At 45.7% G+C, this 27,377-nt stretch overlaps 1 protein-coding gene across 1 annotated transcript in view; it reads left to right on the forward strand.

The window, feature by feature from the left end:
• The window catches only part of MEIS1 (Meis homeobox 1), an 88,848-nt gene that overhangs the window by 14,664 nt on the left and 46,807 nt on the right, over positions 1–27,377 (forward strand). Inside the window, exon 2 of the mRNA XM_085308440.1 lies at positions 1,758–1,869. Within this exon, the coding sequence (XP_085164566.1) occupies positions 1,758–1,869 (112 nt within the window). The remainder of the gene's footprint in view (positions 1–1,757; positions 1,870–27,377) is intronic.

Below are 27,377 nucleotides of genomic sequence, written 5' to 3' on the forward strand. Positions count from 1 at the left end.
TTTTTGAGTTGTATTCTTAATCAGATTAATAAACATTTCTGCGGAGGTTAGGCTGTTGCTCTATATTTTACCTTGTTATCTACAGCTTTTCTATTAATTACAAGTCAGATCACTAGTCAACAATAGTAGTGAGGGACAACATAAATAGAATGAGAGTGCCCTGGAGATGTCACTCGTAGGATCTGATGCATCCTGGAACTCCCACGGGTTCCTGCAACCTCCCACATGCCTTGCTGGTCTTTTGTTCAATTACAGTTAATGCAATAGTTTGCCATTTTCTCCTTCTAATTATATTTTCAAGTGGGATTTGTAGCACATAGAAAAACATCCTTTTACATGTTGAGGCACCAGGGCTTTGTGCTTGGCATTGTCTGTCCCCTGGGTGCTGTACCATTCTTTCTGCAGAGCTCTGAATAAACAAGTCCCTCTTTTAAAGCTGCAGTTGTACAAACTGAAAATTTATGCATTAACTGTTTGCATTCTGAGCATGTGTTCCAGATTACCTCTTACAGCATTCTCTTGGTATGCTGGAGAATGCGTATTTGTAAAAAGCATTTCTTTCACAGTTCACACATCATTCTTTCAATCACAGAATCACCGGATCAATTAGCACTCTTTTTTTTTTTTTTTTTTAAGAATATGCATAATAATTGGTTTAAAATATTCATGTGGTATTTTCTGGGCCTCACTTTATTTAATTGTAATCATGTATCATGGCTGTAACCAGGATTATAAAAAATGGAAGTGAGATTTCTCTTTTTCTGGGAAAAAAAAAAAAGAAAGTTGAGCTTTTCTAATCCTATTTATCTTCTGTCTCAGATTAGACTTTTTTGTCTTAATTTTCTTTCTGGAACGTGTGTGAAAAGTTCATCTGGATCGCCTTAAATCTCTTTCAGCTACGTGTGAATACTGTATTAAGTGGCTAGGTTTGAGCCTGTTGGTAGATTTATTAAAACGCTGGCAGTATCAGTCAACTTTAATAGCATACAGGCTTGGCTCATACCGGGCTATGATTTAAATCCGATAGAGTTGGGCGCGTGTGTTATAAACACAGGGGTTTTCTCTTCGGCAGTAGTTTGCAGCGGGCGACGCTGCTTCGGAGTGAAGAGCCGAGTGCTCCGCCAGGCGCAGGAGGCCGCGCGGGATGGCCYGCGCGTCTCTGCGATGTTTCTAAAAGCTAGCACTAAAAGCTAATTAAAATCTTTTCTGGTGATAAAGGGAGACTTGGGAGGAGTGTTGCCGTGATTGCTTTTTTTTTCCCAAAGAATTTAATTTACAGCCAGTTTTTCCTATCTGAACGTTACTTGCAAATGCACCCGGTGATAAGAAGCAACATCTGTTTTCCGTTCGGCGCTACGAGGAGGCTCGGCACGGGGCCGAGCGCACGCGGCCCCCGGGAAGCCCTTGTCGTTCTCCTTCCTTTTTCGTCCCCGTGCCCGGTCCCCTGGCCGTGGGCTGGCCGGCCGGCGGCTGGTGGGAGACGCCGCGCGCGCGAGGAGCGGGGCCCCGCGCGGGCGCCCCGAGGCCGCGGGCTTCGCCGCCGCCGCTGAGAGCGCGGCTGGGATGGAGCTGCCCGCGGGCTTTCCGCGCGCCCCGCTCCGCAAGCGCGGCGTTGCGTCCGCGCCGGACGTCTGGCCGAGGAGGTTTCCCGAGCCGGGGCGCGGGAGCGCGGCCCCGGCCGGGTTCGGGGACGCGCGGGCGGGCGGCCCCCCGCGCGCCCCGGCTCAGCCGCCCGCTCTGCCTCGTGTCTCCCGCAGCCCTCCTGGAACCGAGACCACGACGACACGGCGTCGACGCGCTCCGGGGGCACGCCGGGGCCCTCCAGCGGGGGACACACGTCGCACAGCGGCGACAACAGCAGCGAGCAAGGTAGGACCGGAGCCCTCGCGCCTCCTCCGCGCCTCCGCTCCCGCCCGGGCGGCGCGCTCAGGGCCCCGCGCTGCCCGACAGCTCCCGCCCCCCGCCCCCTCCTTTCTTTCTTTTTTCTTTCTTTTTTTTTTTTGACACTTTTTTCCATCTTCTCCTAGTAAAACGATTGGCATCTTTCTTGCTTCGACCCTGCCAGCAGGCACATGTTAGAGCAACATATGTACCAAATTTGCAGTATGCTTAATAAAGCAACGAGAAGGGGTTTCGTTTTCCTTCCCCCCTTCACTCAGATGGGTTGAAAGATGCAGCCTTCAAAAGCAAACRGCATTAAGGTTGCCGAAATGCACGTTAATATTTCTAAAGGTGCCATGGAAACCTTGCTGCGTAGAAAACAAGGAGTTAGCCGGCCCGTTTCACAAAATCCTGAGCAGCACTTTTATTTACCCCCCTCCACCCCCACACCAATTCCGATTTGTTTGAATGCAAAAATGTTTGAGTGCCAAGCCAAACAGAGTAATCGATGTAGCGGGACAAGGATGAAGCTAGCTTGGTGCGACTGCGCTGGGGCATCCTGTGGATACCCAGCACCACCTTAGACGCGCCAGAGTTTAAAAAGCTGAAGCTCTGAGGTTTTCTGAGAAGCTGTTTAAATGCTTCATGCTTTTTCTGAAGAGACCAACTGCAGCGGATTTAGTGTTAATTTAATGCAATTAAAATTTAAAAAGAATCCTTCGTCTGAATATAAAAGACAGTGCTGTGTTGAAGTCGCCTCTGAACTCGCAATAGGTATATACTTTTAAATCTGGTTTTATGATCGTGTTTCATTCAAGTGCTGTTAGACAACAAAGGAATTGTGTTTCCCCCAAAAGGGTGAACAGTACTGATTAGCATTGCAAAGTCTACATTTAACAAGATTAGTTTTTAAACCAAAACAGTATATTTTAATTTTTTATGTGCGCGGACGTAACGTACGTTGTGAATAACATCTCTTTATAGAATTTGGAGTATTTGAGACACTTTATTGTTTAAAGAAAAGTTGCTGACTTCATCACAAGTATAGCCTAGTAAAAATGGGGCCTGGAGTAGTAAACTGTTGCAGAGCTGAGGCAGAAACTGGTAACCTTCTGACCTCTGACTTTTACTGGAAAATGATATGCAACATAAATTCAAGGGGCCTTTTTTCTTTCAAGTACGTGTACGTATATATTATAGTGTTGCTGTTCACAATGCTGTAGTTAAAGCAGTGTCAACATGTTCGTTAGAGCCCCTTACTTTCGGAGCAAGCTTAAATCCCTGTTATTTTTAAGGATGCAAAAGTTGCTGCAAAAACGCGCTTTGAATTAAACCTTGGTGTTCGGAGGGAGTTTTTTGTAGTCAAATAGGGCTGTTCTTTTATTAGAAGGACGTGTGTGCATTCATGCATATATGTGCATATGCATATGGGTGCAGATGCATGCACCAAATGTCTGTGGAGAGAGTTTTTGGCATGCTCCTAAACCCCTTGGACACTTTGAGCTTCTTGGTTCCTGGCACGCTTTTTGTAATTAGAGGCTTCATTTTCTCCTAAACGTGATATTTTATCAGTCTAGGATAGCAGTCATTTCTGAGAGTYGACAGTGTCATTCTGGGCAGCTCCTCGCAAGAGGCATGTGAGTGCAGAAAAGAAGGATTTTCAGAAGGGCCTGAGGGCTCCAGAGCTGGCGTCCTGTTGCGTTTCTGCGGTGAGGCCAYCAGTGATGCTTAGCCGCTTTTGCAACTTCTGCCCAGTTTTGACAGCGAGTTTCCCTGACAGTGCTCGATAGATGCATGTCTTTGGTGAGGAAGGCCGGTTGCATTAGGACTTCAGGGAGGCGTAAAAGCGGTGGGATTTGCTACTGAGCATGCTGAGGAGCTCTAGTGCGCGGGCCAAGGTGTCCCTTCTTCTGCATGCACCATCTGGGGAGCTGGGCCTGAAGGTCTATGTCACCAGGACTTGTATCCAGGCTGCTTTCACCTATGGAAATGTCATTTCTCTGGAGGAAGCGGGATGCGGGAAGAGCAGCAGTGGTTCTGCAGAGCAGCCTTGTACGTTGTGTCAGCTCAAAGCATGCTGARTGCTGAGCCTCTGACCAAATCTCATTTGTTTAAACACACCCATGCCTCTCCATACACCATATATAGAAAAAGCACCATTTTAGCTTTCCTGAGCAGAATGAAAAAGTCCTAAACATGATCCTAACAGACCAAAAGGAAGACGGGGGGAGGGAAAGACAGCAAATACCCTGCCCCTCCCCAGCTGCATTTGTTAAGTTAAAAATGTCACGACTTTCAAGCTGTTTCTTTTCTGAGGCCCGATGCGAGGATTGGCGACAGCACGGCCAAACGCACGTACTTGCCTCTTTGGTCGCTTTTCCTTGCAGCCGGAGAAGCGTCCACGGCGGCCGGGTGCTCCGGCAGGGCTGAGAGCACCCAGCTCAGGGCGAAAGCCTGCTGACCCACGTGCTCGTTCTCACGAGCACAGGCTTTAGCGCAGAGCTTGCGTGACATATTTTCAGTATATATTATGGGTTTCCCTATTTTTAGGATTTTTTAAAAAATTCTTTTCGGATCCATCTGTCAAGAATGCATTTGGCATTAAACAAAAAAAAAGTGATCACCAAAAGTACAAACCTTTAAACCAGTCTATTTTTAGGTTGTTCCCACGACCTTTTTTCCCCTCTTACAACAGGTGAAATCACCTGTTTGCTTGCACCAGGTTTCTAATGAGCGGCTTGGGGCTGCGTTGAGAAGAAGGAGAGGTTCCCAGGGCTGCTCTGATGATCTGCGGGGGGGTGATTTCGATCTGATTTTGCTCGGACTGAATGGATGCTTGTTTAGAACTGCTGAGGTGACTTCCCAGGAGATGGGTAGTGCAGGTGAAGTTGCTGCAGTCTGAGCGTGACCGGAGGAGGGGTATGGCCCGGCACCCGTGTGCAAAGGTGGACATGTGCTAAAGGTGTCACGAGGGCTGGAGGGTGCGCTTGGCATGTCCGTAGGTGCCTACAGACTAGAAAGCCTGGGCCCCTTAATGAGAGCGTTCTCCTTCAYGTGAACACTTAGTTCTTAACCCAGACTGTGCTAAAGTCTATTTTGGGGACTTTTTAAAAGCTTCTGTTCTTCACCTGATTCGTGGCTGCTCTTTTAATCCCTACAAAGTGCATTTATGGCCCTGTGCACGAAATACGTGGAGCGATTACCTTGGAAAACAGAAGAGATGCTCTTGCATGTGAACACTGAAAAGCCCTTTTTATCGTGCAAATTATTTACTTAGTAGATAGCGATGACTCCCACCTGTTACCATCTATTGTGTAAATCCATATTTTACTGCTAGGGAGCTGCTCCGAAGTCTCGTGCCACCGAACAGCAGGGTATGTTATTGCAGAGCACGTTGACACGACCGCTTATAAAGGCCCGGTATTGTGTCGTGGGAGGCGATAGTTATAGTACAGGAATGCAGAATAATATTTTGAAAAAGCGTAGAGGGCTGTTTCCCCGTTGCTGCATCCTTGTAGCGAAGGGCCTTTGGAGATCTGTTTCTAAATGGTGCAAAGAGCTGAATTTACACGGTGGAGAAATAACTCACAGAATTCTATTAGAGAAGGAGAAGCGAGTCCTTAGGCGCGGCTCGGCAAAGCTGAGCTCGCCGCGGCGCGGTGTTTTATTTTTGTTGCGTATTCCAACTGCAAAAGAATCCTCTTTGGGATATTACCGTAGCTGTTCTGTTCTGTTTTTTTTAAACAGTCAGACCAGAAGGTTGTTGAGCAATGATGTAATGATCTTGTACAGTCACTSTTAAGCCAGAGTGGTGGGGTTTTTGTTTTTTGGTTTTGTTTGTTTGTTTGTTTTTAATGCCCATGGAGGCTGGCCAGAGCGGGAGAGTGTGGCTGTGTTAGCTATCCAGGCAGCTGAGCAATTACTTATATCCCCACTTGCCTTTTTGCATGGAGAAGCAAAGCCGCGCGATGGCTGAGGTGAGCGCTGGAGGGGTCGGCTGGCTCGTCACTGATGGGATAGGGGGGCTGGAGCCCGCTGCCGGGCCTCCTAATGGGCACGACGCCCTTGGCGTTTGGGCTGCAGTCACCCCTGCCCTTCGYTGACCGCTCTGACACTTCATTTTTCACCTCCTTCCCATTACGGCTTCGCCCTAAGCGTTGGCCAACACGTTGGCCAACAAGCATTGCCCTACGCGTTGGCCGGCGCTCTTCAGCGAGTACTGGCGGTGCCGGGGCTTGCAGCTCTTGGCCCTAACCAACCCGTTGAGATTTGGAGCCCGTGTGCGGCCGCAGACGTGGCGCAAGGTCGGCGGGGGTAGCAAGTGGGCACGTCACCCGTGTGCCGGGCCGGGCGCTGATCGCTTTGCATTTAAACAYGTGCAAAGTGGACTGTCAGTAACTTGCATCCTAACAGAGCACCCCAAAACGCAGAAGTGAAGTATTTATCAAAAAAAAAAAAAAATTATGAAGTATCGCCTGCTTTATTATGTAGCCCTCTGGCACCGTAATAGCCCGGCATATTTTTTACTATAATATGGTAATAAAAAGAATATGTAAAAGGCAGACAAAGGTTCTGTCTTTTCCGTAAGGTGACCCCTGTTACCAAGTAACTGCTTTACTTATGAGCTTATTAAAAACTCAAAAAATGAGCTTTTCATACTTCACAGGCATTGATGTGAAAATGAGCTGTCCTGTGAGTAGTTTTCTTGATCATTTTTAGAACAATTGATTAGCCAAAGAGCTGCTGTCATTAGCTGACATTGACTGATAGCAATTTGTCCCGAGCGCCGAAGGTCAGCCAGGCAGGGGAAGCTCCGGCTCGTCTTTGATTGACCTTTTCTGATGCCATTATCATGCGACTGGTTAGACTAGATGTGACCCTCAATTGAAAAAGACAGGGGCATTAGTCAACAGGGGCTGTTCCCAGTGTTTTTCGGGTTATTTATATATTGTGGCTCTCGAATTAAACCTAATGGGCTTGTTTTTGAAAAAGGAGGGGGCAGCGGTTTGCTCTCGAAGGCTCTTCCCTGGCGAGCGGGCAGCGCTTGCTTTGCTCTAAAGCGGCGCGTGCACCTGTGCCTCATGCTTTGAYGTGAGATATGAGATTAAATTAAAAAAAAGGAAAAAATAAAGAAAAGGGATGCATTCTGTATGTACCTGTTCTTTTAGTTTTGAGCATGAAACTTGAATGGTTGGTCAAGTCGGACCGAGTTTGGAGCTCTCCGTGTAGGTGCACGTTCTTCAGCAGCACCAGAATTCATTATTTTTATCTCCTCAGGATCATGTTTTATTTTTTAACAGTGATTGAGTAGTTGAGGATTATGCTCATAACAACATGATGTCAATTTATCATTCTGCTCTAAAGCCGGAGGGCGTGAAACCGTTTTTTTTTTCTTCCTTCTGTTTTTTTTCTTCCTTTTCTTTTCCTCCCCCCCCGCCCCGATCTCATCAGCCTCGCTCAGCTGTTAAAGTGCGATTTGAGCAGTGTTAAGTCTCTGCGCTCGAGCCGCGCGGGGTTACGCTGTCAGTATGGTGCATCCTCGGCAGTCCTCGTTTCGAAGCGGGGGGCGGCRTGTGTCAGGATTCGAACAGCRATCTATTTCTGGTCCCGGGATTTGKTTTACTAGTTCACATTAGCTCAGAAAGTCTCCTATTAATCGGGCTTTTTTTTGATTTGGCCGAACCAACCCTAAATAGCGTTCCTTGTTTTGCCTACGTTGTGGGTAGCGTAGTCGTAAACTAATTCCTTTCCTTGTAAAAAGCTTTCTTGCTCCCTTTTGGCTTTTAGGAGGAACTTGAATTTCTCAGTGTAAGGAGCAACTTGTTTTTCAGGTCAGCCCCCAAAGATAATAAGCGTTTCAAAAGCAGCGCAAACATTTCAGCACAGTTCAGAGCGACTTTCAGCCTTTGCTTAGGAAGAGCTTCAAACTGGGAGGAGAGTTGATCATGTGAGATGGCAGATTTTTTCGGCTGAAGCTTTTGCCATCATTGGCAGAGCGAAAGCAGGGAAAATTACTTTTGGAACTGTTTACATTTAAAGTGGCTATGGAAATACAAATATTCCTGAATTCTAAGCCTGTCTGTAATCAAGCAGCAAAACTCATGTGCTGGAGACTTCCCCCACCCCTTATTTTGGCAAGCGATCTAAAATTATAAACCTCTCTCCTGTTAAACTCCTGTGTGGCCTCGCACAGAGTCTGCGYGCGTGTAGACGGGCATGCAAGGATACGGCCCCGATCCTGAAACCAGCCRCCCGTGAGCCGCGGAGAGCTTTTGCGTGTGCATCGCTGAGTGCTGAGCACCCGGAGCTCCGCAACAGCGARCAGGGGTGGGAAACACCACCTTGCCGGTGCACGTCCTGAACCGTTACCTGAATGCTCGGGTGCCTGTCGAGGCGGCGCTTGGCTTCCCTTCTTGGATGGGATGGAGGAGCGAGTCTTCGTCGCAGGTGGTCACAGAAATAGACTTGAAGTTTGAGGGTGCCTAGAGGCCTTTTTTAGCAGCACTCGAGTCTAGCACCTTGAAGACCGCTTTGGTATGGCTTGGTTGAGAAGGCTCGTGGTTTTATGCCGGGTTTTTCCCCCTACGCGTTCTGGCAGCCAGCAGGGCCCCGTGGGGCACGCTCTGAGCCCTGCTGGCCCCTCCGGATCTTGTCGGCGTCAGCGGAGCCTTTGGCTGCGTAATGAGAGGGCGGTGGGAGACTCTGGTGTGTGTCACTAGCATCATTAAAAATCAGTAGTTAAAAAGGCAAAGTAGTGCTTGTGAGATGGCCACCACTTTTGAGAGTCCTTCTATTGCAATAAATTTAAACGTACAATAAATTGATGTTGTTTCTGGATTAGTGATGCAACAGGGGTGCGATGGTGGCTGCTTTTCCTAAGCCATTTTCTTACCTTTCACATGAAATGGTAGGGAAAAAGAGAAGATGACTAAGGTTGGAGCAGAAATCTTTAAAATACCAAGTTGTATACAGGCAAAGCGGATGAAGTCTGCACGTGTCCCACACTGCAAGAACGAGGCGTGCATATTCACCGTGTTTCATACGGTGGGAGCTTTCCATAGCATTAGCAGGTTTAAAACCAGCAAAAAGGCCTTTTTGTACATTTTGCATCTTGCATAAAATTCACTGGTGTTGACTGCTGTGGAAGTGAGCAAGGGTCAAAAGGAGACTAGACAGACTCATGGAAAATAGGTCCTTCTGGAGCTACGAAGGAGGATGCTCCGCTTGCAACGCCTGGCTCGGGAAGCTGCTGGAGGGCTGGTCAGAGTTATAGGGTAGGCTATTCTGCATAACCCTGTTTTTATGCATTTATTTTCTGAACATCCATTATTGCTACTCTGAGACATAGATATGAGATTTGAGCTGCTTGGACCATTGATCTGCTCTGGTTTTTATGTTGAAGTAATTTTTTAATCCAAGGCAAGAAATAAGATACTGGATTTTTGATTTACTTTTTTTTTTTTTTTTTTTTTTTGACAGGTCTTGCTAATGTGGGTGTGTTTGTGTTGGTGAGAGTTAGAATGCAGACATAGTTTGTGTTTTCTCACCCTTATTACCCCGGTGGTGGGAATGGTTTGACAATGTTCATTCAAATTTGACAGGTGATTGCTTCTGTAAATGAATGCACTCCAGTCATAATTGTTGCAACAGGATTGTTTGATTACCTGGCAGTAGCCTCTTACTCCGTGATAGCTTTTGGATCACCTGTTTGCTGAAAGCATTTGACAGTCCTCATGTTTATTACCCAATTGAATGTCAGTAGCAATTGCAGCTAAAGATAAACGAAAATGCAAGTACTTGTTGACCTTGACTTTTTTCCACAAGATATTGGACTTGATGGCTCTATTGCTGTTGAACTGATAAGAGTTGTAAACAGTAGTTTAAGGAAAATGTTTTATTCCCAGAGGAAAATACCACATTGCTGTGGGAAATGGCATCTGACTCGTGCTCTTTGCCAAATTTACTCGGTTCACCTTCATTTAGGCTGTGGGAAAATAAAATAAAATTTTTCCCTTTTATGACTTTAATATCTCTGCAAACACGAATTCCTGTGCTCTTTGTAAAGTTTTGTTGGCAGACTGCGCAATAATATAAAACAAGCGAGAGACCTCTCCGGGTTTTATGATGTGCTATAATGAGGATTCTCAGTCCTTCCTCATTTTCGGCCTGATTTGATAATTATAGGGAGGGAGCCGGGCTTGCTTCTCCCGTTCCGTGGGAAGCTGTGACGCGCCTGTGCCACGGGAACGTGGGGTCGCGCGAGATGGGGCGCTGCCTGCAGGCCGGGCCGGGCCAGCCCCAACGGGGGGCACATCCCTATGTTTTCACTCTTTTTTTTTTTCCTTTATTTTCTTTTTTTTGGGGTGGGAGGGGAACTGGGAAGGAGAGTGTCCCTGTGCCGGCAACGGCAGCAATGGGAGCACTTTGGTGGAAACAGGAAGGAGCAACAGGCTTGGGGATCTTTTGGGATGAAAGTCATGTCTGAATGTAACGTGCAACTCTTGCAAAAGGCTGTGGAATTATATATTTTCAAACTTAAGTCCGTCTCGTGGCGGTGGCTGCTGTGATAAACTCCAGGCAGCGTTGTAAAAGCTTGTTAAGGCACAGAAGCACCGGATTAAGCTGTGCTGTAGCAGTMAGAAGAGTCAGACTAGTAATCTTATTGCATTGCATTTTTTTTTAGGTAAGATTAAGCTGGCATTGCATTATATGTTTGTGGGTGAGGGGGCATTCTTTAGGGGATTAATTAACAGGCTCAGCKCTGTAAGGTGCTGACGTCACGTTTCTTTAAACGCAAAACGTGGGAGCGGGGGCGGTTGTTCATGAATGAACCGGGCCCTCGTCCTCCGTGCCCGCTGTCCCCGCGCTCAGGGCAGCCCCGGCGGCTCCTCCTTGCGGAGGAGGGTGCCCACCGTGCAGCACCTGCTGCAATGGATTTCGTGCGAGATGGTTTCTCGCTGGCCTGCAGACCTACTGGTCGGTGTCATGCAAAATGCCAGTGGCAGAGGCCCGACTTCTCTTGTCTTCGAGCAGATGCCTGATGTTGCTCTGGCGGGTCTAGGGACAAGGATGGTGTCACTTGAACCTTTCAGCTCCGTCTTCTCTCCCCGCAGTCCCTCTGCCGTGTTCTCCCTGTGGCCTCTGCGCCTTGCATTGGATGGTCCTGAGTTTATGCTGGTAGCAACAGGTCTTCAGAGCTCGGGAGCTGGGCTTTGTAGGGGGCTCGATATCGAGGATGAGGAAGAGCCTGTCCAGGCCATGCCCRTGTAGCCCAGGGAGATGAGTTGCTTGGGTAGGATTAGATGCCTTGAGAACAGTGCCAGAACCAGGCAAGTCATGTTTCCCCTGAGTATTCTGCTGCCCTTCAGCAATCTGGACTTGGAAACTTCCTGATCTCCAGGTGGTAACTTCGGTACTTAACACCCACGCCAGATGACTTTATTTTTTATTTTTTTTATTTTTTTTTTTTTAGTTCTTCCTTAAATTTCTGTGAGCGAAAACCTCACATGGGGTTTGTAGGCAGTTTTTTGTGGTCACTCTTCACAGCAGCACAATGTGGAGGTGTTGGAAAGAAGGAGAAATGCCTTGTAAGTAAATAAAAATACAATACAGATAGCCTTGTCAGTTCTTCATGCCTCAGTCCTGTGTTTTCCTGTGGCTGATGTGTGTCACAGCTGAGTAGTGGCTCTTGCAACCCTGATGCCAAGTGTTTTCTCAGGGCTGTAATTCATCCTTTGCAGAATGGCCAGAGAAGACCTACCAGGAGGCACCAGTAACGTCCTCCAGAAAGAGCTAAAGGTGGAGATAACCTGACTGATACTTAAATCTCTTCCTAGCTGGATGAATAGCAGTTAGTGTCACATGGATGCATGCTAAAAATATTCTGGAGTCTCTGGCCTCTCACTTGGCTTCAGAAGAAGGCAGAACTTAGCTCTGTCTCGTCAGCAAGCAAAGGTCACTGGCACAAGGCTCGTGGGGTGGACAACCCTGTCCTGCCCTCATTGCTGTGCCAGGAGACTCTGTGCCTCCCCAGACTGGCGTCCTGGGAGGAATGCCACCGCTATGCTCGCCGTTGTCATCCCGACAGCTCCGCCGGGTGCCCTTTCCTCGCCCGCTCCGGAGGGGTGCAGCCGGCATGCCCGGGAGAGGCTTTGGCACCGGACGCTCGTCCGCTCTCTTCCTTGTGCSTTGGTCTGGAATCACCCCTGCAACCTCTGTGGGAGACCAGCTGGGTAAAAGCAAGGGGCTTGGTACCATTTCGGTTAAATATCAGCTAGAATTGGTCCCTCCTTGTATTCTGGGAACCGGTTGCAGGTAAAATAGCTGGTCACTTTGTCAGTAGTAGATTGAGCCACCAAGTCTTTGAATGTCTGTGTATAAGGATTTACAGGGGTGTGTGTATGTATGTTCACTCATACACATGCTTGCATGTGACTTCTTCCCACTGTTAGTACRTTTTTGTTCTGAGAGGCTGGCAAGAAAAGTGGTAAAATAACCAGCCGTATGAAACACAGGCGCTTTCTCCAGCCTTTCCCCTTGGCTTTGGGTGGAGTGTTGKGCTAAGCTGCTTGCTATCACAGCTACCAGATACGAATTAGCAAACAGCATTGACATTAGTTCCTTACCACAGATTTAATCCATCAGAAAACCCCTGAAGTGGCCATAATTGACCAGGCTGAGGAGCAGCCTAGAGACAAGAGCGGGATCGCTGCAGCGCGGGGTAGCCCARGCTGTAGGAGATGTGGAGCTGAACGGCAAGTGGGGAGGGGAAGGGAGGAGAGGAGAGGAAGGAGGAGCCCTGCGGCTCCACCAGATACGGACCTTCAGCTTCCACGGGCCTTGTGTAAAATTAATCCAGCTTGAAGKTTCGGTAGTAGTGGGTGAGAAGATGCATGCACTAATGAAAAGGGATGTTTTGCGCGACCTGCTCTCTATTGCTCTGTTTTAAGCATGGGTGTCTTGAAAGCCCCCCAGTGAGTTGGTAGGTGGCTGCTTTCTGTTCAGTGGGAATTCAGTTGYGTGGTGGTGACTTGGTTTCGTTTAATCCYGAGGAAGTCAACCTAACGATCTGCRGGAATGCAGCATGTAGCARGAAGAGCATGTTATTCCTCACCTTGGAGCAGCAATTCTTCACTGAGATAACTGTATCTTATTACTTAAAAACATAGCATGCACAAATAAGCAACTCTGCAGCACGGCTTTCCATATATAGTATTTTAGTGTAGATTAGAATTGCTGTATTCAAACGAATTGAAATTGTATATATTACTAATAYATTAATTTTATTTACTGTTGGAGTTGATGAAATGACTGAATTAAATGTACAGGTACCTCTCAAGTAGATAAATATAAACTTGATATTAAATATATTAATACTCAATTAAAATTAATAATCAATTTACTTGCATATTGGAGGTCAGCCAGGGATGGCACTGAAATTGTATTAGGTTTATCATACTGGTCTGAATACATCATATACTGTTGCAGAAGCATGTGCTAATTTTAGCTTACAAAGAGGATGAAGATAAACTGCCTGCTGCTAGTTTGCCATATGCTATCCCGGTGATAATATTCAAGTACAAAATATTCTAYAGAGAGTCTCATTGTTTCAGCAAAGGGAAAACTGGAAAAGAGTTAAGCAAATTTCTGCTCCGTAAATGTTTACAAAATAATGAAATAAAACAAATCTCAAACGCTAGTAGATGAGATATATGAAATTTGTTCTGGTTTTATTGGCTTTCAGGGGAGTCAACAATTTGTTTTAGTATATATTTGATCCAATTTTATCCATTTCTCACATGTAAATCTTAAAATCAATCTAAATAAAAATTGATCTTTTCTTTCCAGTAGGCAAAAACACAGTCTGCATTGCTTATAACTACTTAAAGGATGGGAGTCTTTTAAGCTTAGTGCGGGCACCAAGGCTCAGCTGATGTTTGCAGGAGACTTTGTGTGTGCCTTGGTGGTCGGAAACAAGGCAGCACCTTCCTTGCCTTGCCGTACTTGGAGGGGGCCACTCCGGYGGTGTCCCTCGAGCACCGCGCTGCAGCGGGTACACGTGCGTGGAAGCACCCTCCTAGCAGCCGGGAGGGAGAACCGTGGGTGTTGATGGACAGAGATGTGCTGATTACGTCTTCTGCTCAAGTGCTAAGTGAAAGATCTGGCTCTAGGAGATGGCAGGTCTACTATTGTCTGTCTCTTACAACTTGTTTTTGTGAGGGTTTTCACAGGAACAAATACAATTACCAAAATAAAAGCAAGTAGCATGGTGGGTCTGTATCGTGGTAGGCCACATGCTCTTGAGTCAGCTTGGGCAGGAAGTTCGTCAGCGCTGCTCCCTGCCATTTCCATTGCATCTTTATCTCCCCAGTTCATTGTTTGCCACCATGTGTTTGAAATTCAAGTTTCCAAGTTTCCTGTTTCTTGCATTTAAATTTAGTTTGGTGAGACATCAGTTCAGATACCTATCAAGGAGGCTGCTTCTTTTCCCATTAAGTGAGGCAAAATAGGAAGAGGAAATTAATTCTGATGCAATGGTAAGAGGTAGAATTTTACATTTTCAGGTAAACTTTAGTTTTAATTTTCCATATATTCTCCGTGGCAAGAAGCATGGGGTTGTATCCTTATGATAAGGTAACTGATRGGCACTGAACTCATCCTTTCTGTCCTGAGTAATTTTAGAAGGCGCCATATAATCCAGATCTGGTTTAGAAATAGAGATGGGCATATTCAGTGGTCGTTGTCTGCCAGTTTCTTGTGAATATCCTTRCTGCTTACAAGTTTTTACTCTTCTGCACCATATTCAAAGCTAATAGCACACATATTCCTTTAGTCATTTCATAGCCCAGTCTATGAAGAGCTCCTGTCTCTCTCCATTGAGTGCAGAGGGACCCTCAGAGGACTAATCACCTCGGTCAAACGCTTAACTTAGCAATCCTAGTTAAGCGCGTAAAGTAAGAAGGGATGAATCTGTGCCAAAACTTCTTGCTCCTTTAGGAGGGAAACTTTTGCTCTGCATGGAGAAGCTGAATAAAGCATTTGGTACCACAAGAAGATACGGAGGGAGGGCTTGTTGTGTTGCGTGTGCGTCCTGGGCAGCTCGTGAGCATRCCGCAGCGTGTGTCACGAATCTCCTCGTCTCCGTTGACCAGTGCTGATAATCCAAAGAGTTCCTGCCATGCATCCAAAAAGAGATTTTTCTTAAAAATACTGCGGTGGGGGCGGCGTTCGCATTCCCATGCCTAGCCATCAGGATTCTCTACTTCAAGCTCGCTTTGTAAGTCTGCGTGTTTTTTAGCTGGAAGGTTTTCACATGACTCTAGGAGCTGGGGACTTGAATATAAAACCTAATACATGGGCTTGTGAAACTAGGTAGGAATCATTTGCTCAGCTTTCAACTAAACAGCACTGAGGCCTCTCACGAGATGAAAGGCTCCATGAATGAAGCCTCGAAACAGAATCTGTTACTGAATTCGTTTAGTAGGGAGGGCCGTATTCAGACGGCCCCCGACTTCACTTTGGTCTGCTGCTTGGGTGCAGGGTCCTTTGTGTTAGGCTGCAGCTGTTAGGGCTTCTCCCCATGTACCTTCACGGGCTGCTTTTACATGTAAAACCACAGTTAAAACTACTTCCCCTCTAACCAGATTCGCATTCAGTTCGTTTGAGCATGCTGGTCTGCGTTTAAAAAAGGCTCATTTGTCTGTTCCATTTCGTAGTCAAATTTGTAGGAAATCTCACTAGTGGATGAGGTGGAGGCTTCTCCCTCTCCCCCCTCCCCCAGTAATTTCTGTGTGGATTTTTGAAGTCTAATTTTCATATCTAAGATAAGCCAGGTCACTTTGGATTCTGTCCAGGAAAATATCTTTGGATTGGGAATGGCGACCCTGCTATGCCTCAGTAGCATTAAATTTGAGGTTGCTGCATCCTGAAGCTGTGAGTGCAAAGGCTGAGGATGGTGCTGGAAGAGGAGCTGTGCAGACACCAGGCAAGCACAGGTACCAGTAGTGCAAGCTTTCACTCCTTGCCTTGTCAGCATGCCTATCTGATCTTGAAGGCTGGCTCCTCGAGGAAAACCCCCAGGGAGGGAGCTGAGAGGAGCATTTGCAGAGATGTCCCCTTGGAGACTTCCTTCTGAGCTGTTTGGCTTTCAGAGCACAAGTTGCAACCTGCACAGATGCCCCCAAGCTCCTCGGGAGGAYGGGCCTTCCCATGTGGCTGTTGATTGTTCTCAGGTTCAACCTACTCATCCACCACTTTGCACCTTGACTGGGTTGTGYTGTGGATAACCCGTGTCATCTTTAGCTAACGAGGACAACGTGTGCTGTCCTGATGCTCTCCCTGCATGCCTGTGCATTCATGGGAAATGTCAGGCTTGCAGAAAGCCTTCTGGGCTGGTGAAACATGGTCAAAAAGCAAAGCCTCCCTGTGGTCTTACAGGCCAGAGTGCTTTGCTCGCGCTAGGTCTGTTCTTTCTTCATTCAGGTCACTGCTTAAACCATACCCCTTGCARTATGATTGGTGGGTCAGAGTCCTTTTCATAGGAGTCATTAAGTAACAGGTAGGAATGATTTTCAGCTGAGCTTTGTTTTCCAAACCCTCTGATTATAAATGAAAATCTCTATATTCCCTTCTCATTCACCTGAACTGCTTTAGTTTGTGTATTGCAGGTGAAGCTGGTTAGGCAGTCGAAATAAATTACAAAGTGTCAACTTGCTTTGCATAAAAGATAGCAGAGTGTGATTAGCAGTGGCTCAGAGGCTGGTGTTGTTGGGGACTGTTCTGGTAATTGGCAAATTTCTGTGAAAATGTTCTCTGGTCTCAAGAGAATCACTAGTTTTGGCATTGGTGCTTATATATCTAGTGATGCTCACAAAGAGAGCGCAAGTGAGGGACTGGAGACTCGCTCCTGCGGGAGAAGTCTTGGCTGTCTGGTCTAAAGACAGAGATGCTTGCAAGTGGTCAGTCATACAGCAAAAGTTGTATATGGGGTGATTCATGGGGTTCATAAACAATTTGAAATTTGTGTTTCTGTTCTACTCAACACATAATGAATTTGTTAGAAGAGAATTGTGTTCGTAGTAAAGGCTGGAAGTAGTAGGATTTATTTGTCTGTGATGTGAATGCAGGTTTTATAAGGTCTTTTTTTCCCCCCACTTTCATGCATTTCTGAGTGCATATATATACATACATACATATATATATATGTATATATCACAAAACCATCCTGGTCTTAATCAGCATAACGTTCTAATATTTTGCCTGCAATTTATCAAGATGCAGCGTAAAAAGATCACGCTGGTTCATGTTTTTAAGGGATATTATTCTGACCTCAAAAACTAATATTTCCTTAGCTGGTGCCAAAAAACCCTTTCTGTGGTTTCAGTCTGCTTTTCTTTAGCAATTAAGAATCAGGTTGCATTAGAATAATAGCTGATTTTGGATAGCCGCTTTAACCACGTGTRTAATGGGGAGGAAGTGTGCAGGGCTTCCTTCTGCAGAATCTCAGGGCTCTTTGGTATGACCTCAAGTGACCATACCCCAAACTGGTGAAACTCTGAAACAGGAAGGTCTGCATCATCAAAATTCTGCTGGCTGTTGTCCAGTAACACGCTGTTTACCTGTTTCTTCCAAATCAATCACTTTTCTGCAGGGCCTAGATGTGTGTTTTTTTTTTTTTGGGGGGGGGGGGCTTATATCCATGCAGCTTCATTGGTTTAGCAAGGCTATCTTCATTTACGTAGAGGAATAAGATGAGGATCATGTTTTCTGTTTTCATGATTAAAGGTGAACGGTCTTGCTGTTGATCTATGTATTTCCCCATCTCTGTGTTTGCGGGCATTTGCATATAATATACAAATATGTAGATTGACTGCCCCAATCAAAAGCAGCAGATCTTCCCTGCTACTCCAAAGGGGCATCTTTTCGAATGCAAAGCCTGAAGATATGTTGCCGTGAGCACAGAGCAGCTATGCTTCTGCATGGCCCTCCAGACTTGTAGCCAGACTGWAATGAAGGGAGGAGGGGGTTTCCCCCCTTTCTCTAGCAAATAGATTTGTTTGAGAAGAGGCAGAAAGAGAAGACATATTTGCTAAATAAAAGGCTCTTTATGCCTAATACATTGGCAAAATTATTCYAGAGCAGTTCATCCATGTGAAAATATGATCCTTGTGTCACTGCCAAGGTCAGAGAGACCTATGGTGATCTCCAGAGTAAGTTCAGGTCACCCAAGTTAAATCTGCCTAGAGGCTGACTGACTTGGCTCACATATTGCATTTTTTCTGAGATTTTTAAAAGCAAACACCTTCTATAGATGAAGGCAGGGATAAGGGTGTGGTAAACGCCCACCTTTAARCCAAGGTCTCCTGTTTTTCCTTTCTCCTTTCCAGGTTACTCCTTCCATTTCCATGCCATTCTTTTTCTCTTCCCAGAGTTTACAGGATGCTCAGAAAAGTCTTTTATTTTATTTATTTTTTTCTTCCTTCATATGGAAACCATTTCAAATAAAATCCGTCTATTTCATACTGCGTGCACAGGGAAAAYGTGGGGATGTTGTTGGTGTTCCAACAAGAGCGGTGTTGGCTATCCATGTGTCTGTGCTGTGTACTCACACRTGGAGAGTTCATGAATTAAGAGGAGAAGCACTTTAGAAAGTTAGGGCAAGAAAAATTGAGTACATAGTAGACCTGTGTTGCTCAGTAACCTTCACCAAGACTCTGCTGCTTGATCAACTGGATAATTGATGGACCCATTTTGCAAGTGATGTTGGTRACTTTTTAGGCTCTGCCGGACTGACCCAAGAAGAGATGGGGAGTYGGCAGGGAGCTGGACAAATCATGTCTGTCCTGCACTGATGTAGGGATGGGGTAGGACAGCATCCATAGTCCCTTCTGCACCCTCTCTGTTCTTCCAGGCAGATTGTGATGCCGTGGTTTTTAGCCTGCCAAAAGCTGAGATTTTTTTTTAACTTCCTTGGTTATTCATTTATCTTCTTTAAAGTGCATCAGATTGCTAAAAAGCAGGCAGTTGTTTCCTACTATCCATTCCTACCATGCACTCTATTACTATTAGAGATAACAGCGAGTGGTGTGAATTGAAAAAGAGACACTAGAAATCTTTTTGGCTTGCTTTTTGATATTTGGATTTTGCTTATGTTTTTTTAAAGACATTGGACAGCTTTTTGTTAAGACCTATTTTTGCTTTCTGTGTGACTCTGGTTACATTCTGTTGCTGAGAAAGGATGAAGTTAGAGACAAACTGGAAGGGGCAAAGTTACCTTCCTCCTGTGCTTTGTCCCTTTTGCAGTGGGTTCCCCACTGTGATGCTGCTGGATGTAGTGACACAAATGCTAAAATTCAAGGGTACACCAGAAATTTTTCTCTTTCCTCCTGTAAGCCTGCCTGTAGAAGGCAATCCTGGGCAGTTTATGTCTAGGAATATGTGGCATGGGAAGGTAAAAAGAGATAACATGCACCTGCATGTTACTTCAGGTGAAGTTTTGGGGATTGGACCAGATGATCTCCAGAGGGGCATTCCAACCCCACCTGTTTGCTAATTCTGGGGAAAGTGTCCGGGGTTGATCTGACCTTGCCTCCACATTGATTGCATGATTTGGACCATCTGAGATCAGTTTGTTCTGAATGGTTTGCTTTTTATTTTCTTCTTGTTGTATTGTTCGTTTTTTATTTGAGGGGTGAAAAAACAACCTTACAGTGCAATGTAGGACAAATGACAAAATACAGCATTCAAAATTAAGTGTGCTGAATCATTCGTGTTATTTCCCTGAATGGCTTTCATATGGTGTGAGTTTGCAGGCTCTCCCGTTGGCGTGCTGCATGCCAGCATGGGGAACAGTTGTAGAGAACGGTTTCTGAAAGCTCCCCTCCCCTTCTTATCGTGAGAAATGGGAAGCATTTGCACCGCAGTGATGTATCTCCCTCCTCACTGCGAGAAGGCTGACGCTGCAGTGCCTTTCACCATCACTCTAAAGCCGAACTTCAGGTTTGTTTTTCTCATTGTAGCCTTTTTTAATCACCACCTAATCAGAACAGATTTGCCTTTTGTGTTGGAGAGAGACAGTCAAGTGGAAGAAAATTTGGTGAGAGCTTGCCTCTGTCAAATCTACTTATCTCCTTTTGGCTTCTGTACCTCCTTGCCGAGAAGCAGCCTCCTTCTATTGTAAAGGGACCCTTCAGAGTGACCGGCTTTTGCTCTGGGAACAAGAGCAGTGGATTTAGGGCACTGGGGAACAGGGAGCAGTGGGGACAGCATAAGAAAAACATTATTAATTCTGTCTACTCTCTTCCCTCTCAGACCCCCCTAGAAGCTCTGACAGAAGGCTGAGAGCACTTACTTTGCATCTAAGGCATTTTTTTTTCCTGAGCTGGTTGGATGTGTGGTAACATGAGGTTGCTCACGGATGTTTTGGGAGTGAAGCAGCCTTTTTCCACGCATGCCCAGGCAGTGCCAGGGCAGGGCAGGGGAAGCTCATGGTTCCAGTGCAGTCCGTTCTGTCACAGTTGCAGGTGTTTCTAACATTTGCTGAGAAAGGAGGAAATGTGTTTGGGGCCCAGCTACTGGCCTGTTGTTACAGAGCCCTGGCATTGGGAGATGCTGCGGTCCAGGAGCTGGGCTCTCTCCTGCCATCCTACCTCCCTCAGCTGAGGAGTTTAAGCAGCCACACAGACAACTTTCATCAGACCTCAGAATCACTCCTGGGAGATAGAGCTTATAGGTGCATGTGGCCAGCCTTTCATTCTGCCCTCGTTTCCGTAACTATGAAACATGCAGCTCTGCATTCAGAACAAGCTGCCTGTCTCAGAAGAGTTCGGTTTGGATGAACCCTCCATAAAAAGTCAACATTGTCTTCCTCTTGCTTTAGGTACAAAGCAAATAGTTAATTTTTGCCTGAAGTTCAAAGCTAGGTGTCTTTTCCTGAATTGCCCACTGAAGAGATTTCAGTGGTTGGAATTTGTTCGAGTAAGGTGTGTAGCAAGTGGATCTTTGTAAGGTTGTGTGAGATGGTGGGAGTTTTGYRGCTGAGGCGCTGTCATTGTCAAAARAGGAGAGGGAGAGGAAACGAGTGGTGTTTTGTTCTCCATCCTCTTCATTCTGCCTTTCACTGTTGCAAAATCTGACAAATGTKTCTGGGGAAATGGAATACATGGTGTCACCACGGCATGCAAAGTGAAGTTTAATGTCAGTTTTCTTTTAATTGTGCCTTGTTTTCATCATCAGGTGTTACTGATGGACCAGGGACAGAGAAAATGATAGAGTATTGTTATTAATACTGTTTTAAGAGGGAGTGGCAGGAGTAGAAGAAAATGCATTGCGTATCAGCRAAAGCTTTTTCAGCTGAAACGAAGTTTGTGGGAACTTCCAGTTGGAACATCTTGTATGGACTTGGTAGGCCACGAACCTCAACTTGCCTGAGCCACGCCTGGACTAATTCTCTCATATTCATTGTGGTTATATGACTCCTGTGGTGTATGATGGCAAATGAGCTGAAGGAACTGCCTCATGTGTGCTGGATCATAGGAGATGAGAGATACAAGGGTCCAGCCCCCCAAAAGAGAATTTGGGGCAAGCAGCAACTGAACTACAGCTCCCAAAGGGTACACTGCAGCTTGGACTGGCCTTCATTAGCGTTCAGCTGGCTCAAAAGAAAATGCTTTAGCTGAGTTCAGCAAACCTGAGCACTTTTGATTTGTCTCACCTAACAATGAAATATTTTCTTTTTGACTCATTTTCAATAGAAAAATTAATTTTTAATGGTTTGGACAGCATCAAAGTTCTGGTGTGTATTTTCTGTTGCAAATCATGAAATCTGCGGCATCATCTTCTCCAGAGCATGCAGGCAGACAGGGTCTGGGGCAAGGTAGCTCTGTGTAGGAAGGGGGGCAATGCTAGTTTTCAACTGTAATAAACTGTTTCCACAGATAATACATCCCTTAGTTTATACATAATATACTTCTGATCGTTCCTTTGAGCAACTTACAGCTTCTTGTGTTCAGTCCAAGAGTCAAGTGTCTAGCAAGCTGGATAAGCGTGAAGATAGATACAGTTGTTAAGAACCTAAGGAGATGTATAGAAGTTGACCTCCTGGGCCATTTGGGGTGCTAGGTGGGCTTAACTCCCCTGTGGCACAGCAGACTTGGAGTTGTGCTCCTTCTGCAGCTTCTTGTGCTCCTCTGCCCCCACTGAATAGGGGCGGTCAAATCCTGTTGTGGATATCCCTGTGCGTCAGCTGTGCATGGTTAACGTCCCATGGAAAACAGCACTGGTTGGACCCTTCGCTGCAGGGGCCAGCTCATCAGCTGAGATTTGAGGGAATAGGTTTCAAAAAAGAGCTACTCCCCAAATGGGGAGTGACTGAAAACCAAGAAGTGGTAGGGTCGTTATGTTGGCTTTTAGGTTAAAAAAAATATGTATTTTGTTTAAGCCTTTTACATTTTTTGGTTAAAGCAGGATGTTTTTCTGTTTAACCAGATAGTTTTCTTTTTCTGTAGGGTATTTGCTTCCAACTGCTCAAAGTAAACTTCTGTTGTTGGCAGCAGAGAGTTTTTTGCTTCAYGTACAATGACTTGCTTTCTTTTTAATATTTCATATGGTGCGTAGATACATGGCTCCAGAAATATCCTACAACTTATCCGTAGTAGCAGAATTTCCTGAACCCCTTTAAGAAGTTGTGCTACATTCTGCAGAAGAGGTTTCCTTAGTGTTTAGCTGTAAAAAAAAAAAAGGGGAAAAAAAAAAAGCTGAACAAATGAAAATGAGTAAAATCTGCGGTTTTCCCCGCCCTATTCATCAATGCTGTTTTTACTCTTTGTGTAGACAGCTCATTTGCTCGTTGTTTGCCTGAAGGGAATTCAAGTCAAAAAGGAGGCTCGAGTTACTAGCAAAAGGTGCTCCTGTCTCTGAAGAACAAAGTACAGTGATTCAGGGAAAAAACTTTGAAAATTTGTCAAATGCCAGAGTGTAATTCATACTTGTCCAGGTTACTCCATCTATGAGTATTTGTGTAGGATATTTTTGCAACTCTTTCCTTTGGTATCTTGTAAATATGGATACTATCTGTGACTGACAACCTCCTACTGTTTATGTCATGGTCTGAATCGCTGCATGAAAAATGTAATGCATCTCTTTAAGAAATGCATGCAAACCCRAACACATGGTATTTGTTCGTTCCTAATGCTCATTTTCAACCTTATTGTTCCTCGTTACTACTTATTAAAAATATTTAAGAGACTCTTTTTCTATAAGGAATAAGAGAAAAAAAAATCTTCCTCTCCCCAACACTGTATTTCAAATTCACAAGCAGAGCTACCTCATTATTGTAAATCATTTTGGGGTCTGCTCCATAACCCATTGAATGCACTGTGGTGATTGCTGTTGACCTCAAGAGGTCTCTGAGTGGGTACTTCCATCAGATCTGACTAATCGTGGATCCAGACTAATAGAAAATGTTATTCCCAATAAAGAAGTCACGCAGCCACTTTAAGCTTTCTGCCTTACCGTTTCTGTTGTCGTGCCCACCTTCGGCTTGCAYGTCTGGCTTGGGTATGGGCGAGTTGAGAGCAGTTCCCAGGGAGTACGTGTTACATACGTTATCTCTACGTATGTGTTTAAAATTTAAAATAATGTATCACTGGAAAATCTGTTACCCTGACAGGCCTGACATGTAAACTGCCAGCTATCCACAGCGGATAGGTGCGACTTGAATTACCAGCTGGATAGACATCCCCAGACTSTGCTTTGTGGGTCTGTTTTGGCTTTCCTGAGCGTTCAACCCCTTGCGCCGCTCAGTTTTCCTCCTTCCCTAGCTTGGTGGGAGGAAGCGGTGGTGCTCGGTGAGTCATTTACTTGTCCTTGAACATGAGAGTTAGCCACTCCGACCCCCATCAGAGCCATTTGGATATGGTTTTTCGTCACTGCAGTATTTTGCCGAATTTGAGCTGGTTGCATCAGAAGGAAAAAATCTGCGTGTTCTTCCTTGACTGCTCGGGTGCATGCAACAGCTGGCAGCCTGCAATGGAAATTCGTGTTTCAAGTCTTGCTAGCGGTAGCTTGCGTGGCAGATTCCCYCCCTCTCGCTCTCACCTTACAAAAACTTGTTGCATCCTTGGAGCTGCTTTCTAAGACTTCACGGTTTGCACCTGACAGGAAAATCACATTTCACACATAGGCCTGTTTATGCGCTGTTTAAAGTCGGTGTGGGGGTTACACTGGATAGGAAATTCTGTAAGAGGTGTCACAGGTAAAGCTGCAGAAATTATAGTTACTCTTAATTCGAATTCGCGAYTCAAGCGCCGACTCGTCGCACGGGGCGAGGGTGGCTGTCGGGGGAAAGCTGTCCTGGGCGCCCCGTGGTCGCCGGTAGCTTTGCGACCCGTCGGGGACGAGGGGTTCGCGTGGCCCCAGTGCCGGAGCTCGAAGGAGGGGTCGTGGCACCCGTGGCCAGCCCCCTTTCCCGAGACCGCGGCCTGTAAAACGCGGCGAAAGCGGTTCGGAAACGTCGGGCGCGGGGCCGCGCGGCGAGGCCGGCCGGGCCMGACGTGCGGCGGCTCCCGCGGCGCCGAGGGCCCTTCCCCGGAGCCGCTGGCCCCGCGGCCGCTGGCCTGCTCCTTAATTGCCGCACGGACTTCGTGACACATGGGCAGATAATGTGACATTTTCGGTTTCTGTCACTAGCAAACGCCACGACGTTGCTTGCACTAGTTGCTAAGAAGCTGTCAGAAACCATTAGCAGCTGGCTAAAGTTGCCCGATGGCATTTCCTCATGGCATCAGCAAAACAAGCATAAATCACCCAGCGGAGCCTACTGCTATACTAATGAGGCTGTAAGCTTGTTTATGGACTAGCATCATTTCTATGATTATTTCCACCTTTTCAGTTTGCCTTCATTTGGCGGCAGGAGAAGTCAACTTCAGGAATGAAGTCACCGCTGACATTTTACAAACGCGGTTCGTAGCTGCTACCGTGTGGCCGGGCAGCGGTTCTTCAAGTTTGTTTCGTGGCCTTGGAAAAGGGGGGGGAAAGAAAAAAGGGGGGGGGGGATCCCCRGAGACCTCGCCGAGGTGGCTGTATCGGGTTGCAAAGTAGACGGGAATCCTGAAATCCGCAATTGCCCGTTTAGACGGCTCTGCGTGGCTTAGCCTTGGCCGGATCGGTTTCCAATTTAAAAGAGTGGACGAGGTTAAACAATTTACAAAAGTCTGCCGAAGAATTTGCTTTTAGGATAGTCGGACGCTTTATTAGCCGCTCGCTGCCTTTCGCTTTCTGCAGCTTGTGTCGGACGGGGCCAGGGTTTATTGTTTTAGGCTTTTCTGAACATGCACCAGTATTTACACTGGATTGAAAGCATTTGCTTCCAATGAAAATCTTGTCTTAGATTACAGCCCAGCAGTGTAATTTCCCTCCCAGATGGGAGTAAAGTAGCAGTATTTGCCTAAAAACAGTAGGAAGAACAAACTGTGCATTAAGCCAAGGCTGTTTTTGGCTTGAGCTAATGATGTAACAGAAACCTTTTATTTGGGATAGGTCACTGCCAGGGATTGAAGGAGGTGATCTGGCTCTCGCTTGAAAGGTTTCGCCATTGTATCTACATAAGTCTTCACTTAAAAAATTCTGTTCCTAATGCTTCTGCTTTCATACAGCAGAAATAAACAGGAAAGGTTCTGGGGAGTGTTACACAAGGAATGCAGAAAGCTTTTCCTCCCCTAATGGAGTATATAATTCAGGTGCCCCGAAGGCATGCTTTCAGGAATTCTTTTGCCTGAGGTAATGGGAAGCTAAGGCTGCTTTAAGGCCTTGATTATCTATTGATGCACAAAGCTGGAAAAAAGTCATCTCCCTTGGATTATAGTAGATATTTCCATAAATTATCAATGAATACTCCTCTCGTCAGGCACCAGGCAATGCCTACTAAATTAACCTGAAGGGGGTTTGAAATGAGGAGAAAGTGTGTTTTAAAAAAAGAGGGGCAAAACAATTGCAGGGAGGTGGGGAAGGGCAGTGTCATTAAGTTAGGAGCTTTTCATTTTTAATCAATGAATGCGTAATACTTCTTTCTTTTTTTTTTCTTTCCTTGTTTGCCTCTCGCAGACAGAAAGTGGATTAGCCCGTGGAATTTTAAATGCTGTTGAGTTGTTTCCTTTGCTCATGTTTCTTTTATGAATTATTATTTTATATGGTGAATTGCTTCTCTGTATAAAAGCCCTTTTTTACACACTGGGCTTTCAAAGAATTTATCAGATATCTGATTTCTTCATAAAAATCTTGTTTGTTTCTGTAACTATTCAAGGTTTCTATCTCATTGAAGATCCGGGCYAAGTCATAAGGACAATTATAAATTTGTCACAGTCAGTAAGATGCTAAGGACATAATGCTAATAATAACTACTTTTTTGTGATAAAAGTTGTTTAACAAATCGTAACTTTGACAGTCTAAAGCCTACACTTTTTCTTATTCCTAACAGAGGTAGTTTTGATTCAGCCCAATTCAGCTGACTTTCTTGGTCATTCTTGCCTGGGGGTGTAAGGAACACTTGCCTAATTGCATCGCAGCTCCATGCAGTTACAAATGCAGTGTCTTTGGAAGCCAGAATATACCCCTCAATCCACATGCAGAGCACAAAAAGARTAAATTGCTACGTTGACTTGTTTATAAACTGCTTTCCGAGTTTGAAACAAAAATTGCATGCAATYTGGCCAGGCGCTGCAACTTTTGTTTTCCAGTGACTGCCAGCCCGTTACTATGCCCCAGACAAAAGCTGGCTGCTATGCAGTTGTATAGTCCCGTAGATACGTTGCTAATGTGATGGGAACTAAGACTTTCTCTGCATTAAGGAAATTCATTCTGGATCAGTTGTTGTTTAACTGGAGCAGACACCTAWTACGGATATGGTGCACCAGCACAAAGCAGGGCTTTAATTCCTGCAGTGTATGTCAAATTGGTACCTACTTATCCCAGTATGAATTTCTGTAGGCTGGGGCTGGGGAGAATAGAGGCCACTTAAGATCCCTGCATCCCAGGAAAAGCCAGTGCAAGTTGGACATCTAGGAACGTAATGTAGCGKAAGTGGTGCCCCAGTTCTCTGGTTGTTCCTGAATTTGAGGAGAAGATACAATGTTGCAAGAGAGCTGCATCTACCCTAGCTCTTCTAACCGGATCTTTGCATCCCRGAGTGGGTCGTGGCACCAAGGTTCACACACGTCACGGGGATGAGATACCATTGACWCTTTCCTAACTGCCATCTCAGCCAAACTAGCTGATTGGGAGAAACATCAGATTAGTTTTGGGGAAGTGACTCAGTGTGAAGAAAACCCACCTTTCCCACTTCTGCAAGCAAGATGCTTGCAAAAAAAAATCTTTTTTTTCGTTCTTCCTTTTTTTTTTTTTTTTTTTTTTTTTTGAAAAAGCACCTTTTGTTGGGTTGTTGTGCTGAATCCAATCACAGAAATGGCCTCACTGTCCTGCAGGATAAACCAGAACTGGGCCAA

Source organism: Rhea americana, unplaced genomic scaffold, assembly GCF_003343005.1.
Source record: "Rhea americana isolate MKP2758 unplaced genomic scaffold, rheAme1 scaffold_276, whole genome shotgun sequence".
Taxonomy (NCBI): Eukaryota; Metazoa; Chordata; class Aves; order Rheiformes; family Rheidae; genus Rhea; species Rhea americana.